The sequence below is a fragment of the Mastigoproctus giganteus genome, chromosome 8 (genome assembly GCF_048544385.1).
Source record: "Mastigoproctus giganteus isolate SK-2022 chromosome 8, ASM4854438v1, whole genome shotgun sequence".
Classification (NCBI taxonomy): Eukaryota; Metazoa; Arthropoda; class Arachnida; order Uropygi; family Thelyphonidae; genus Mastigoproctus; species Mastigoproctus giganteus.
The window spans coordinates 206,434,698-206,449,874 of record NC_143582.1 but is presented as its reverse complement, the minus strand read 5'-3'; the positions used below and the strand labels follow the sequence as shown (position 1 = coordinate 206,449,874).

Below are 15,177 nucleotides of genomic sequence, written 5' to 3'. Positions count from 1 at the left end.
TTTGGTCCAGTGTAGTAACTAGTGGCCCGCTTGCAAACACCGTTTTAGATCTGTACCCTTGAAATGTAAGGAAGTTTGGATCTAGCCATGATGTCAGTCATAACCTCAAAAGACATCAGTCATATTGCATGATGGAAGAGATGGAGAAGGGTTGACCGGAACTTAGCTCTTGAGACTAAATATGGGTTCCACCACTTCAAGCCTCCAATAAGCAAAGTGGTGGTGTTGCACCGGTTGATAAGAGTCATCTACCCTATAATATTGCCTAGTAACACAGAGAGGCAGCATTCCTCCATGTGGTGTGGGTGCCACACCTCTACCCCTGCTTATGTTGGTTCACACCTGGGTGGTCACCGACAGTGTGCTTACGCATGGGGGGGTTATACTAACAGGATCACTTGCTAACAGTCCCACCATCGAGAAGGTGCATCGTGAAAGTGAGGCTTCCAGACCTGTATATAGGTCTAGAGACCTCATTTTATGAAGAATGTAGAGTTGCTAGAACGAGTACAGAGAAGGGCAACAAGATTGGTGAGAGCAACAAAGGGGTGCACTTTTGAAGAAAGTGCTTAAATTCTGCAAGTTGCAGCATCTGGAGACTAGGCACCTGTGAGGTGATCTGATTGAGGTGTATAAGGCCTTGAATGGTTTGAGCAGTCTCAATGCTGATGAGATACTTCCGCTTGCTCAGACTAAGAACCTGAGGGGGCATAGATTCAAATTGAGGAAAGACAGTTGTAGATTGGATGTGTGGAAGTTTGCTTTTAGCCAACTGTTAGTTGATTGCAGGAACATACTTTCATCTGTTGTTGTGGAAGTTGATAGCTTAAATCAATTTAAGGCTGAGTTAGACAAAAATTTCGAGTGGCTGGATGGGTGAAATGGGAAGGGATTTTTTTTTTTTGTATGGTGCTGTATAAGCTTACTTTCTTACATCATATGCCTCAACTAATGCTAATGCAACAAGAACTCAGACAACAAAAGTGACTCATGTAAGGAGAATAATGACCAAAAAAGATGGCAAGCTACTACCAATCAGGGTCCATCATTTTGACATTTAGCAGTCCGACTCTTCCATCTTCTGTTAAAACAGGTTATTTAAACTGCAAGATTTGGCCCTACATCCCAAATCCCATTCACTGCTTTAAGTGCCGAAAGTATGGCCATTCTCAGATGGCATGCCGAGGGGATGCTGTGTGTCCTATTTGTGGTTCTAAGGAGAATTCCAAAGGAGGCTGTACAGGCTCCACTCTCACTTGCTCAAACTGTAAAGGAAGCGATCCTGCATTTTCTAAAGCATGTGACCTTTGGAAAACATGAAAAAAAAAAATCCAGAAATATAAAGTGGAGCATAAAGTCACATACCCTGAAGCAAGGAAGCAAATACTGTTAACCCTGCCATGTTAACCAAGGATTATCTGGAAAAAAATACAAGCACTCAATGGGAAATTTCAACCGTTGCAGTCTCCAATAAAATACAATCTAATGGGCAGGACTTATCCTCTCCTACTGATATTGCAAATACTTTAGCAGAATCTTTCTACAATATTTCTTTCTCTTATGTTACCTCCTTCAATGCATTAAAACTAATAAAGAATGTATTAAATTGAATTTTTCAACTATTTGCTCACTTCCATATAACCAGCTGGAAGAATCCCTGAGCAGATCTCCATCTAGCACAGCAGTAGACTGCATTCACTACAGTATGCTGAAGCATCTATGTGAAGCCAATCTATGCATTTTATTGCTTTTTTACAACTGGATCTTTTCAGAAAATACATATCCTCTCTCTTGGCATCATTCCTCTATTTGCACTATACCAAAACCTGGCAAAGATCCATCTCAAATTCAGAATTATAGACTGATATCATTGACAAGCTGTTTGGGCAAAATGTTTGAAAGGATGGTGCGTAAGAGGCTCACCTGAATTCTAGACTCCGAAAATCTACTTTCTGACCACCAATATGGCTTCCGTAAAAACAGGTCCACTCTCAATTTACTTGTAAAAATTGAATCCACATTCATGTAACGCTTTCGTCAGTAGACAACATCTAGTGATGGTCAACCTGGATATTCATGGAGCATTTGACACCACATGGCATCATGGTATCATTAAAGATATGCATCAGTTAGGACTGAGAGGCTACCTCCCTTTTAATAATTCAAAACTTTTTAAAATTGCGCACATTTCAAGCTCAATATCAAAACATGCTGTCAGCATCTCACATTCAAGAAGCGGATGTCCCACAGGGTTCCATATTGAGTCCAACCCTATTTGCGATTAGGGTCAACAATATATTGAAAGATCTTCCAAAAACAATTGAAGTATACATGTATGCTGGACGACCTCATCATATCCTGCCAATCGCAAAGTATGAATACTATCGAAAGACAGCTACAAATTGCTCTAACCAGAATTCAGTCCTGGACCTTATACAGTGGATACCATCTCGCTGAACAGAAATCCACTTCCACTCATTTCTGCAAACTTTGGTCACTTCATCCTAATCCAGAGCTAAAGATAAATAATGTGCCAGTTCCTCTTGCTCACACTGTCCGATTTCTTGGCCTGATACTAGATAGGAAACTGAACTTTCAAGCACATGTGGCCTATCTTCGAACTATCTGTTTGAAGAAGTTGAATAGCCTCCGGTGTGTGTCATCCTTGTCATGGGACACTGATCGACATATCCTTATCCATCTTTATAGAGCTCTTATCAGGTCTTGCTTGGACTATGGTTCTCCATGTATGACTCTGTGAGAAAAAGTACTTTAGAGTGATTAAACACCATCCAGCACAATGCTCTGAGAGTTGCTCTAGGGGCTTTCAGAACCTCCAGAGTCTATGTCGAAACCCATGAACCTCCCTTACATCTTCACAGAAAAACATTACTTTTGATGTATAGAGCAAAAATTCACAGTCTTCCTTTTCACCCTAGTTGGAGATGTCTATACAAAACCAAATGGGAGTCATTTTACAATAGTAAACCAAATGAAAACTGACCTGCTCCACTTAGATTTAAGGAACTGACTCAATCATGGAATACAGAAATTGGTAATATATTTCAGGACATGACACCACCAGATCCACCCTGGACAAATATCTGTGCAATATATGATGACTATTTTCAACAGTGAGGAAAGAACACCTTATCTCCCCCCAATATCACACAGTTACATGCAGCTTACTCTCTTTCTCCTTCACAGGCCTGTGAAATCTACACAGATGGATCAAAAACCGAAACCCAAGTAGGTGCTGCAGTACTATTCCTGTCATTCACCATTTCTGTCTCTACCAGTAGAATGCAGTATCGTCACTGCTGAGCTTTATGCTATAAATTTAGCTCTGGATCACATTATTGAACCTCTAATTCCATCTGCTTTAATATACACTGACTCACTCAGTGCTGTCTCTGCTATAAATAGTAATATCAACTCCTCTCACCCCGTAATAAAACAAATCTATTCTAAATTGCTTGCGTGTAATGAGTCAAACCAAACTGACATTCTGCTGGCATTCTGTTTCATTTCCTTCTATCCCAGGCCATTCTGGGATAGCAGGAAATGAAAAAGCAGACCTTGCAGCCAAACAACCAGATACTTTTATTTGACAGACTTGTCAAGTTCCATATACCTTAAAGCATGTTACAATAGCTGGTCAATAATCTGGAGAGGTTATCCAGGAAACAAACTTTACTGAATACAACCAGATCCAAAGCTGTGGCTGTCCAGCTTCTGGAAAAGCAAACGAGAATAAGTAATTCTAGGAAGGCTAAGAATTGGACATACTTGCCTCACACACCTTTATCTATTAAGGAGTGACAGCACTCCTCAATGCACATGTCATGTGCAACTGACTAATTATCATTTATTAGTGGACTGTCCTCACCTTCTCAGTATCTGCTCAAACAGCTTTAAATCATGTGCTAATGCACAGTCATCACTAACATTATTGCAGATTCTTGGAGATGACCCTAATAAGAAAGAACTGTTTACCTTCCCGAATAACATAGGAATATACCATAAAATATAACAGGTATCACAATAACGTTAGCATTTCCTATTAACCATTAGAAAGACAGTATGGCCCTAGCAGCCTATGTGTTGTGTTGTTAAATCCGAACACAACAACAACATGCATGGAACTTAACAGAGGGAAAAAATACATCTCTCATGTAAGTACAGTGGCTGTGACTGCCAAAAATAAGATCAGCACCAATGGAAAATAATATGTGGATGCAGAAGAGAAAAAGTTGACTTATCTTGTGTAGAGGAACAGATATTTCAGAATTTAAAAACTACCCCACCTTATCTTTCCATTCTCTCTAATTCCCACTTCCATAACACCGGATGGAAGTGTGCTCTAACAATCAGTAATTCTGGCTGAAAGCAAATTTTTGCAAGTATATTCTACAACCATTCTTTTTCACTTTAAATCTATGTCTCTTACATGTGTTGTCTGAGAAACAAGAGGGTGCCATCAGCATTTAGTTTACTCAATCCATTTAAAGCCTTAAAAACATGTGGATAACATAAAGGCGGTCTCCTCACAGGTGCCTAGTTTCTAGTTGCAGTTTTTAAAACCAAAGTATTTTATGGTAAGAGTGTCCTTTTGTGTTCTTGACTCATCTTGCTCTTTTCTACAGCTGTTCTAACAGATCCATAACCCTCTTAAAATGAGGCTTCTAGACCTGTATGAAGTACTCAAGATGCAGCCTAACTAATGCCTTATACAATAGGACAATCACTCCTTGTTTCTGCTAGCAAAATTCCTGTATATCATTGACAAAATCCCAAGAGCTGTCCTAGCAAATTGTCTTCACTTTTCAGAGAAGTTCATGTTGGACTGTACAGGTACTCCTAGGTCTCTTTCATTCTCCACCACCTTAAGTGTGGTACCAGTAAATTGGTGTTATTCTGTGGTTATTGCTGCCAGTGTTAAACCTCAATTGCTACTTCTTAGCCTATCTGTCCAATTTTTCTAGGTTATGTTGCAGTTACCTGCTTTGATTTCTGTCATTAACCACCCTGCCAGCCTTTGTATCATCTGCAAAATTAGACAGTAAGCTTGATATGTCTTCATCAATATTGCTAATAAATATTGAAAACAGTAAGGGACCCAGCACGGAACCTTGAGAGACTCCACTAATAACATCAGTCCAAGAAAAGCATTGGCCGTTTATAACCACCCTGTGTTTTGGGTTTGTATGCTGTACAACAGCTGGCCTCTAATCGCACTTTGCATCAGTTCCAGTGGTACAGGAAAGCTGAAATGGTGCACAAGGACCATATTCCAGCAAATTGCATTTTACATTATTTTATACTGAGATAAAAGGGCTGCAGCAGACTTATTAACTATAAATGATAGTTTAGGCTTCATAAAATAGTATACTTGAATTGTGAACATTTTGGCACAGACTGGGTATCATGATCCATCTTAAAGGTTATATTAATAAAAAGTATTAGGCAAATGTATTTAGGATTAGTATTATGTGGATTCACAGACATCATTATTTGCTATGTGATGCAAGGAAGGTTTAGGCATTTGCTGCACTAGCAAAATAAAATAAATAAAAATAATTAAAAAAACCCTTCTTACACGTTCCATTACTCACATAGATGCTGATCCAGCTAATCTCTGAATTTTCCTAACCTGTCAGCCTCAGCTACCATGGATATAACTTATTCTAGTGATTCACAACTCATTAGCTAAAAGAAAACTTCCTATGATGTGGCCTTGTATCTCTTTCCCCAAAATTTGAATTTATGTCCCCTAGTTCTAGTATCATATAATCATGAAAATATTTCCTTGATTCATTTTATCATCCCCTCTTAGAGCCTTGTCTGTAGCATATTCAAAATCATTTCTTGTGGGTGTCCTTTTGCCAATTTCACCAAGCATATCACCCATATTTGGACCTTTTCGAGAAACTTAACATCTTGTTTCAGCTGTGATTTTTATACCTGGATACAATACTCTAAATGTCTTCTCACCCTATACAGTGAGATTAAAAATAATTCTTAATGTTTTGCCTCAAGAAATTACAAATTTCACTTGTAGTAAGCCTTCAAGCTGACTGATCAGGAAAGAAGGGTTAATTTGCTTCTGTGATTTATCAGGATGGCTTTCAAGATAAATTTCCTAGCAAAAGTTCATTTTCAGTGAAAAAGCTATTTTTTTTTTTCTTTTTTTGTCAGTAAAATGCATTGCCTCCTTAGGAATGAGAGCACATAAAATCCAAAGACTATTGAAAATGTCAGAGCTAAGTAATACACAGATATATACATGTTAAAAGTTTTGTTTATTGTGATACATAAAGGAAAAAAACAAAGGTGAAAAATGTCTACATTGAATGCTGGGAACTCTTTGCAGACTGATGCTTTCTCAACTAACTGTAGCGCATTTTGAAATTAAATTTTAATACTTTTGTACATAGGGATTTAATATAAAAATTTTAATATTTACTTATCTTTTTATTTGTTTTACCCAGTTTCATTTAATAAAATCATCTCAAAGAAGAGTTAACTTAGCAACTTTGACAGGCATTCTATTTATATTTAATTTTTATAGACAGCCTCACAAGCAGTTGATTTGGAACATGCTGAAAGAAAAGAAAAACAGCTTGTTGGTGATTTAATTAAACAGCTAAGTAAGTAATAATATATGTATTTAACATTAAAAAAAAATACAAATAAAAGAATGTTTAAAATAGGAAAACAAAAAAATTACAAAGGGAAAAATTTTAATAAATGTCAAGGCAGGATCTCATAAGTTCTGACAATGATGTAGGCATTGACAAACTTGCAGTTTGCACAGTAATGATGTACTGTCTTATGTTAATTGTAAGTTTAGTTATCAGTTAAGAAATCTGCAGGAATTATGTTTTACTTGAGTTATAGTTTCACTTTATTACTTTAAAAACAAATGATTAAAATATTAGTTAAGGACTTATTTCAGAAAGACTTTTTTTTTTTGTTTCAAAGATTTATAATTTTTCTAAACATATACTGAGAATAAATATTAAAACAAGTAATATAAAAAAAAAATTAAGTCAATTCCTACTTAGGTCAACAAAGAAGAAAAATTTTATTTTAGTTACTTTTTATTAAATAATTACAATTAATATAAATATGTATATACATATGACAGAATCACAATATTAAGTGGCAAAATAGAAAGCGAATTTCCTTGCAATTTTCCATTTTCCTTTCTATATATGGTGTTGGACTATTATTTTTATTCCCATGTTTCATTTTCCATTTTGTTCCCTCCTTGACTCAGACTAGAACCCAGAATGAAAAAAGAATCTGAAAAAGAAATTTTTTTCCAGCGATCTACACGCTTCGCCACTGACGGTATTTATTCCTAAATTTATATCCCGCTAAATATCTTATAGAAGAGAAATTTTTTTCTCCCATATAAAACTAAAATTAATTAATTAAATTAAATTAATGAATTAATATTTGAAAAAACTGTATTAACATCAAGTGTCATCCACTACAAGTTTAAAAAAATGTATTTGAACTTGAGTGGATGAATAAGAAAAATTTATCAAAAAATTATTGATTTTCGCAAGAACTGAACTCCCATTCTTCACGTGAAAAATACTGAAATCCTTGCATTTTACCGATTGAGCTACTGCCTGTTGATTTTAATTTTATTCCTAAATTTATATCCTGCTAAATATCTTATATAAGAGAAATTTTTTTCTCCCATGTAAAACTAAAATTAATTAATTAAATTTAATTAATAAATTAATATTTCAAAAAACTGTATTAACCATCAAGTGTCATCCACTACAAGTTTAAAAAAATTATTTGAACTTCAGTGGATGAATAAAAAGTATTTTATTAACGATTGAAAATTTGAACAAGATATATAAATATATATATAGGGAGAGTGTGAACTAATAGTAGGAATTGAAAAAAAGAAAGTAAAATGCTTTTGACTTACATTATATCTTGCATAATTGTGCTTTAATGAAGAAAATGAGCAGAAAATAGTTGAATGATATTTTATTCAACGGTATTCACAAGAACTGAACAATTTAGTAAACATGTACTTTTCTTTATAATAAATAGGTATATTTCACAACAAATCATGCAGCTTTGTTTGCTTCATAGAATCAGCATGCTAATAGTAAAGTAGTAACTGTAAATACAGTAGATGTATTGTCTACTTGTACTAGAAATTGAAAAAATGTAATGACTTCTACTTTGCCAAGCATATACAATACTTCTACACATCTAGATGTTAATCACTACTGTAACGTATATGAGAATTCTTATTTTTAACTGGATAAAAATATATACAAGAAAGTGGTATTCCAAATTATATATTGTATATAAAAGTTAAATTTGGTTGCAAAGTTTAATTTCATAAAAACCTGTTCAGCCATAACAGTGCCATGGTAAAAATGCAGACAGATGAATAAATGGACAAAGTAATGCTGCTAGTTATATAATGCCATGAAGTGTTATCATTTTATTATAAGTACTAGTTCTAGACAGGATCACATATCTTGATTAGTGATTATCCTGACTTCTAATCTCTCTTGCCATAAGAACATCACAAATATTGCTTCCTTTACATAAAAAAAAAAAAAAAAAAAAAATTGATTTTTTTTTGCTCTCACTGTTACTGTTCTCAGCTCACTCTGTACAAATCTAAAATCTTCCATACCATGCAATATTGTTCCCACAACTTGAGATTTTTTGAAGAGGCTTAATAATTATCCCTTTGTATAAGGCAATGGTCAGGCCACACCTTAAATACTGCATACAGGTCTGGAGGCCTCATTTTAGGAAGGATGTAGAGTTGCTAGAACAAATACAGAGAAGGGCAGCAAGATTGGTGAGAGGAACAAGGCGTGTTCTTACCAAGACAGGCTTAAGTTCTGCAAATTGCAGCATCTGGAGACTAGGCACCTGCAAGGTGATCTGATTGAGGTGTATAAGGCCTTGAATGGTTTGAGCAGGCTTGATGCTGATGGGATACTTCCGCTTGCTCAGATTAAGAACCTGAGGGACCATAGATTCAAATTGAGGAAAGAGAGTTGTAGAATAGTGTGCGGAAGTTTGCCTTTAGCCAGCAGGTAGTTGATTGCTGGAACAGACTTCCATCTTTTGTTGTGAAAATTGGTAGCTTAAATAAATTTAAGGCTGAACTATAAAAACATTTAGAGTGACCAGATGGGTGAAATGGGAAGGTTTTTCTTGACTTATGCTATATAAGCTTGCTTTCTTGTCATATGCCTCTGCTAATGCTAATTAAGAGGGGTCAAGAAGTTTGAGAGAGATTTTGGGGTGATGCCCTCAAAATCTCTCTTAAGCTTATTGACTCCATTCAAAAGAGTGCAGTCAGGTTAATTAATGACTCATCTTTTACAGAGTGTCTCCACTCCCTGTCTAATAGATATTTTTCCATGGGTGTTATTCTTCCAATTTGGCATCTGTAATTCCTCCACTCTCTTCCAAACCAACCTGAACACATGCTGCAACCAGCGAGCATCATTCCCTGTCCAACTCCAAACTCACAGAATCAACTTTTTTTTTTTCTTTCTCATTTATCCCTTCTACTTCTGTTTTCTGGAACAACTTTATCTTCCCATGTATTTCCCAAAAATTGTAATCTACAGAAATTCAGGTAGCCTAATGTCAACAAGTATCTTCTGTATTGTAGGTTCTAATACCTTTCAAATTTGGGACTTTCATAAAAATACAAAAATAATTACACACAACTTTTGGAATTTGTAAAAGCAGACCCTAAATGTGTTTATAATATAGATCCCTTTTGCTGTAGAAAGAAAAGTTACTTCTTTCTGAATAAGTTTATTCCCTATCTAAAAATTAGTATCTTCTTTATTTTTTAAAGTTATCTTATATTATTTTCAAAATGTTTTTTCATGGGATACATTAATTAATAAAATAAGATGGTTTGCTACACGTGTGGCACACCATCTCATACATGAATGCATGTTTATAAGATCATGCCCACATGCTGCACCGCGAAGTTTTAAGCTCCTCTGGTTTTTGTAACCATACAGAATATAAATGGAAATTTATTTTTTTATTATTCTTCGATTCATTTTTTTAATAAATCACTCTTTTACCATGTGGATAACACAAAGTTAGTTTATTAAGTTCTTTATACTGATCATACGAAACCCTCCTAATTTAAGCCAGGTACATTATAGCCTAAGTTGCTCTTGTGCCAATAGCTCTCAAACAACACAACAGTTTTTGTTTTAAAGAAATTTCAGGATCTTTGACAGTTCCTATCATTAGACCATACATGAAGGTATCCTTGTATTATTATGAGCAATCTTAATAAATGAGCACTTAATAAACTAATTATAAACTAACTTTGTATTATCCACATAGTAAAAAAAAATTGGTTACAAAAATTAATAGGTTCCTTACAAAAATTAATCTATGGATAATCATCATGTAGTATCATTTCCAAATTATATTTTTTATTATTACTTAATAATTAAACATTTCTTTGAAACTTGCCATATTAAATTCATGTTGAGTGTGTCACATCCCATTCTGTTAGCATAGAAAGCGTAAAATATCTTTAAAAAATTTTTAAAAAAATGTTTGTAAAGTTTTGATGAATTTCATAAGTTAAATTTAGGATAAAAATACTTCTGCTATTAAAAACAAATGTTTTCCATTATAAAGACAAAGTCAACGAACAAATACAAGTCCTTCAAGAGGAAAAAGTGAGAAACGAAGATGAGGTCAAAAACAAAGAAGAGGAAATTTCAGAACTTGCTTTACAACTGGAAAACATGAATATGTGTTTTAAATCTGTAAGTAATTCATTAAAATCATGTTTATTGCCTTACCAACATTAAATATAAGTGTTCATGGCCAGTTTCTTTAACTCTTCCTTTTTAAATTCTTCCCTTTTGCCTTTTTTCTGCATAGTACTGATTTTTTTTTATTTAACACTTAGCTTTTGGAAGAAAATTCTGTCCTTGAAACTAAACTTCAAAAAGCTGAGATATGCAAACATGAATTGGCCACAGAAATGATGGATTTAAAAATTAAATATAAAGAACTTCATGATGCCTTTTTAGAACTTCAAGAAAAAGTTAGAAAACTACAAAGTTATTCTCCCAGTGTAACAAAATATGGCCTTGGAATCTATAATCGATATACATCCCCTGATTCTCTTGCTTCCGAGCTAGAAAGTTCTTTACTGGATCCAGTTCCACTTTCTTATAAAAAGTAAGAAAAAATTTCTTACCTTTTTTTTATAGTTTATATTAAAATAATCTGATTTTTTTTTTCTTTTCTTTCTTTCCTTGGTAATTATATAATGAATCTACTTAATTTATGCATTTTCTTATTTTGTATAGTAATAATAAGTAGAATGAATACTAAATATATTTATAGTTATTTTGAAGAGAGTGAGAAAAAGAGTATAGCTTTTTAGCTTTTTTTAACCACTTCAGCTTGGCTAAATCTAGTACCATAAATTAGCAAATTATTTACATATATAGAAGGACATGATAGTCTAATTTATTTTACAGACTGTATAGCTTTTGCCATATTAAATTCTCAAGGTCATAGATTGTCATAGTTTTATGTGAAAGCAATTTTTTTGTCACCTTCACAATCATAAATAATTTTTTTTTTTTTTTTTTTTTTTTTGTAACTTTTCTTTTATATATAGCTCTCATAGAAGGAAAATTTTTGAAACTGTGAGGTATGGTAACAGGCCTCGCTTAGAGAGTTCGGTTACAAGTTCTTCTCTGTTTTCTAGCCCAAGAGGCTCACTTAGCCAGTTGTCATCCTGTTCATCAGTATTATCACTTGAAAATTCTGACACAGAACCAGCTTGTGAAGAAACATATCATGCTGATGATGATGATAGTCAATATTCGTATGTATTATTATTTATTTTTTTTTCTTTTCCTCATATAAAGTTAAATAGATATTCTAATATAAGACATTTTAGGTACTTGATATCAGAAGCTCACAGGTATAATTGGTTGCAACCCAAAGGGCGCGCCCGGCAACCCAAAGGTCGCGGGTTCGATTCCCGCCTCGGGCTTGGATCAAAGTACTGTAAAAACCTTGGGAGGTGCAATATGGCCACAGAAGCCGATGCGCCAACAACTACCAAATCAAAAAAAAAAAAAAAAAAAAAAAAAAAAAAACCAAAGGTCGCGGGTTCGATTCCCGCCTCGGGCTTGGATCAAAGTACTACAAAAACCTTGGGAGGTGCATTATGGCCACAGAAGCCTATGCGCCAACAACTACCAAAAAAAAAAAAAAAAAAAAAGTATAATTGGCATAATCTTTTTTTGCTTGGCTTGTATATCCAAAAAATTAAAGTTGGAAAGGATTAAAAATATGTCAATATAAATCACTTTCTCTCCCCTCCCTTCCTCTTTGCGAATGACATTGAAAATTTATTTATTATGCCATTGAAAATTAAAAGTATACCTGATATACAGTTTTGATTTTCATGTCACATGCATTATTGTTTTCATGCTATTTCAGTTACAGTGTGACTGAATTCTCCATTCCTGAGCCTTGTTCCTTTAATGCATACCATTTGCAGCTTAAAACAGTGGGAATTAGTGTATTTTTATTTAACATGTGCAGAGTTGGAGTTGGAAGCAAACTGTGTATGTTTTTTCATTTCAGACTTGTGCCATTTCTTCCCTCTCTCCTTTTTAGTGTAAGGTATTAAGTTTTATATTATCATTTACATGCACATATAATTAAAGTTGAAGATACAAGCAGAGGATTTGACTGTCACAGACTTTCCAGACTTTGCTGAAATTGGGTTCACTTGACTTGAGTGTCACCCAAATATCAGTTCTATCAGCATTTTAGTCTGGCATATCTGAGAGAATGTCTGCGACAACCTCAAGGACCATGATTGTTTTGAGTTAGCTAGCTAGTTAGTAGTTAGCTCAAAATTTTGGGTCATCTACTATCAAAAAAAATACACACTATCTGATCATGTTGTCAACAGTTATCCTAAAAGTAATGGTTGCAGGTTTTTTTTGAAACATGTTTCTTTCAACTGAAAGCAACATTATACAGTAATGGTTCAAATATGCATAATTTGTAAGTAAATGCTTACTTACAAATGACATTAAGTTTCTTACCCCGATCTGGCCCAGTCCCAACTTCATCATGACCACTAACCACATTAATAATAGTCTTTTGGAAATAGCATCCTTTCTACAGCACTTTGGCCTGATGATCGATTCCAGGAAGACCAAGATGATGATGTTCCAATCCTTCTGTGATTGCTCCCACTTTTGGTAGCACCCAAATCCCTGTTGTGTTACTTCACATTCTGACAGGTGTAATGTTTGACCCTAAACTCTGTTTTAATATGCAGCTGGATAAACTTCCATCATGGGCTCAGAGTCTTGTTGGACAACAAAACAAAATTTGTTGCAAATTAAAGATCCTAAAATAATCAAGAAATACATCAGAACAATTATCTACCCACCTTTACTGTACACATCGGAAGTCTGGGCCTCAGCCACCCAAACGACTAAAAAGCCTCATTGAATCTGAATATTGGCTACTGAAATGGACCAATTGGAAATCTAATCTGCCACCACAAACTAGAACAACAGCATTAGCAAATGCAATGGGGGTTCCCTGTCTCTCTGAGCGTATTGATTCCCAGAGGTTGGTTGTCGCAGTGAAAATGGTTGTGGGATTTATCTCCGAGCCATCCATATGGAATGTATGCTGCTGGAGAATCCCTATCTCTGCCTTGCAGACAACCCCTAGACTGACTGTCCGGAATTCGAGACTTTTCCTGACAGGCTGATTCCTCCCTTTTCAGATGCTCTTCCCGGTCTACAATCTTGATGCTGATCTTAACAAATTTGCATGTGATAAAATATATAGAAAGAAGGTGCTTTCATTCAGTGATGTTAGTTGGATTGTTTTTTTTTTTTTTTTTTTTTTTTAACTTCACATTATATGATTTGGCATTGTTAACCCCTGGCCTGTGTGCTGTGACAGTTGCAACATTAAGTTCTCTGCAATAAAGTTTCTCTTCCTCTCTCTCTCTCTCTCTCACACACACACAACTTTATAAATTTGTAACTTGCTTTATGAACTTAGTGAAATATACTGAGAACTAAATGAAAGCTGTGGTCTTGATATTTTTATTAGTGACCATAACATCTCATTGTGACTATACAGCCATGCAGCATACATTCCTAGATATGTCCATGTCCTGCCATACCAATAACAATTCTGATTTTTCCTTCAGTTTGTGTAAATTTTCTGGTAATGATCAGCAGAAAATAATCATGAAAGAGCCTTAAAGGGGAAAAAAATCCATTGGTGTTAACTCCTAGAATTATGTTAGCCAGGGAATCAGACCACCTTTTCAATTGAATAACATCACAGATAGAATTTTAATGCAATGATAGCATTATTTATTGAATTATTTCAACTACTGCATTGAAAAATTTAAAAAAAAAAAAAATAAAATAAAATAAAATACACTCCTTTATTAGGATATTTTATTTAAAAGTAACTCATTAAATTCTGGTTTTTGTCATAAACTCGATTCCTGGTTGAGACTTTTCAAATCACATATGATTTATCTTTGTATATGCAAATCTTGAGGACAATGAATTTTGCATCCACAAAGATAAATAATGAACAAAAATGTATTCAAGAATGGTTTCGATAATATTATAAATGATCAAAACTGGAGCTTCTTTTTTTTGAAAGACACCATATAATGTAATAAATATTGTAAGTAAATTATAATGTACTTACAATATTTATAGATATGTAACTGCTTATTTACTAGTTGATAAATAGGCCTAGTACATCAATTATTTATAAGAATTAAGGAAATAAAAGTCAGCACTTGACAATAGTAATAGTATTTGCCATATAGTACAAGGAAGTCACAGGCTTTTGCTGCACTGGCAAAAAAATAAAATAAAATAAACAAATAGATAAGAAAATATAAATTGTGCTTTCCTCCTCACATCACATACATAACTATCCAGTTGACCTTTGAATTTATTCAAACTGTGAACCACCTGTGAGGGCAACTTGTTCCAGCAATTAACAACTCATGGCTAAAAGAAATCTTCTTACAATCTAATCTAAACCTCAACTCTTGTAGTTTGAATTTATGATCACTAGTTCTGGAATTAT

The 15,177-nt window shown here is 34.2% G+C and overlaps 1 protein-coding gene across 1 annotated transcript in view; it reads left to right on the top strand.

The window, feature by feature from the left end:
* The window catches only part of LOC150082225 (trafficking kinesin-binding protein 1-like), a 210,273-nt gene that overhangs the window by 160,716 nt on the left and 34,380 nt on the right, over positions 1–15,177 (top strand). Inside the window, exons 9-12 of the mRNA XM_090380064.1 lie at positions 6,572–6,650; positions 10,687–10,817; positions 10,964–11,238; positions 11,687–11,896. Of these exons, the coding sequence (XP_090236190.1) occupies positions 6,572–6,650; positions 10,687–10,817; positions 10,964–11,238; positions 11,687–11,896 (695 nt within the window). The remainder of the gene's footprint in view (positions 1–6,571; positions 6,651–10,686; positions 10,818–10,963; positions 11,239–11,686; positions 11,897–15,177) is intronic.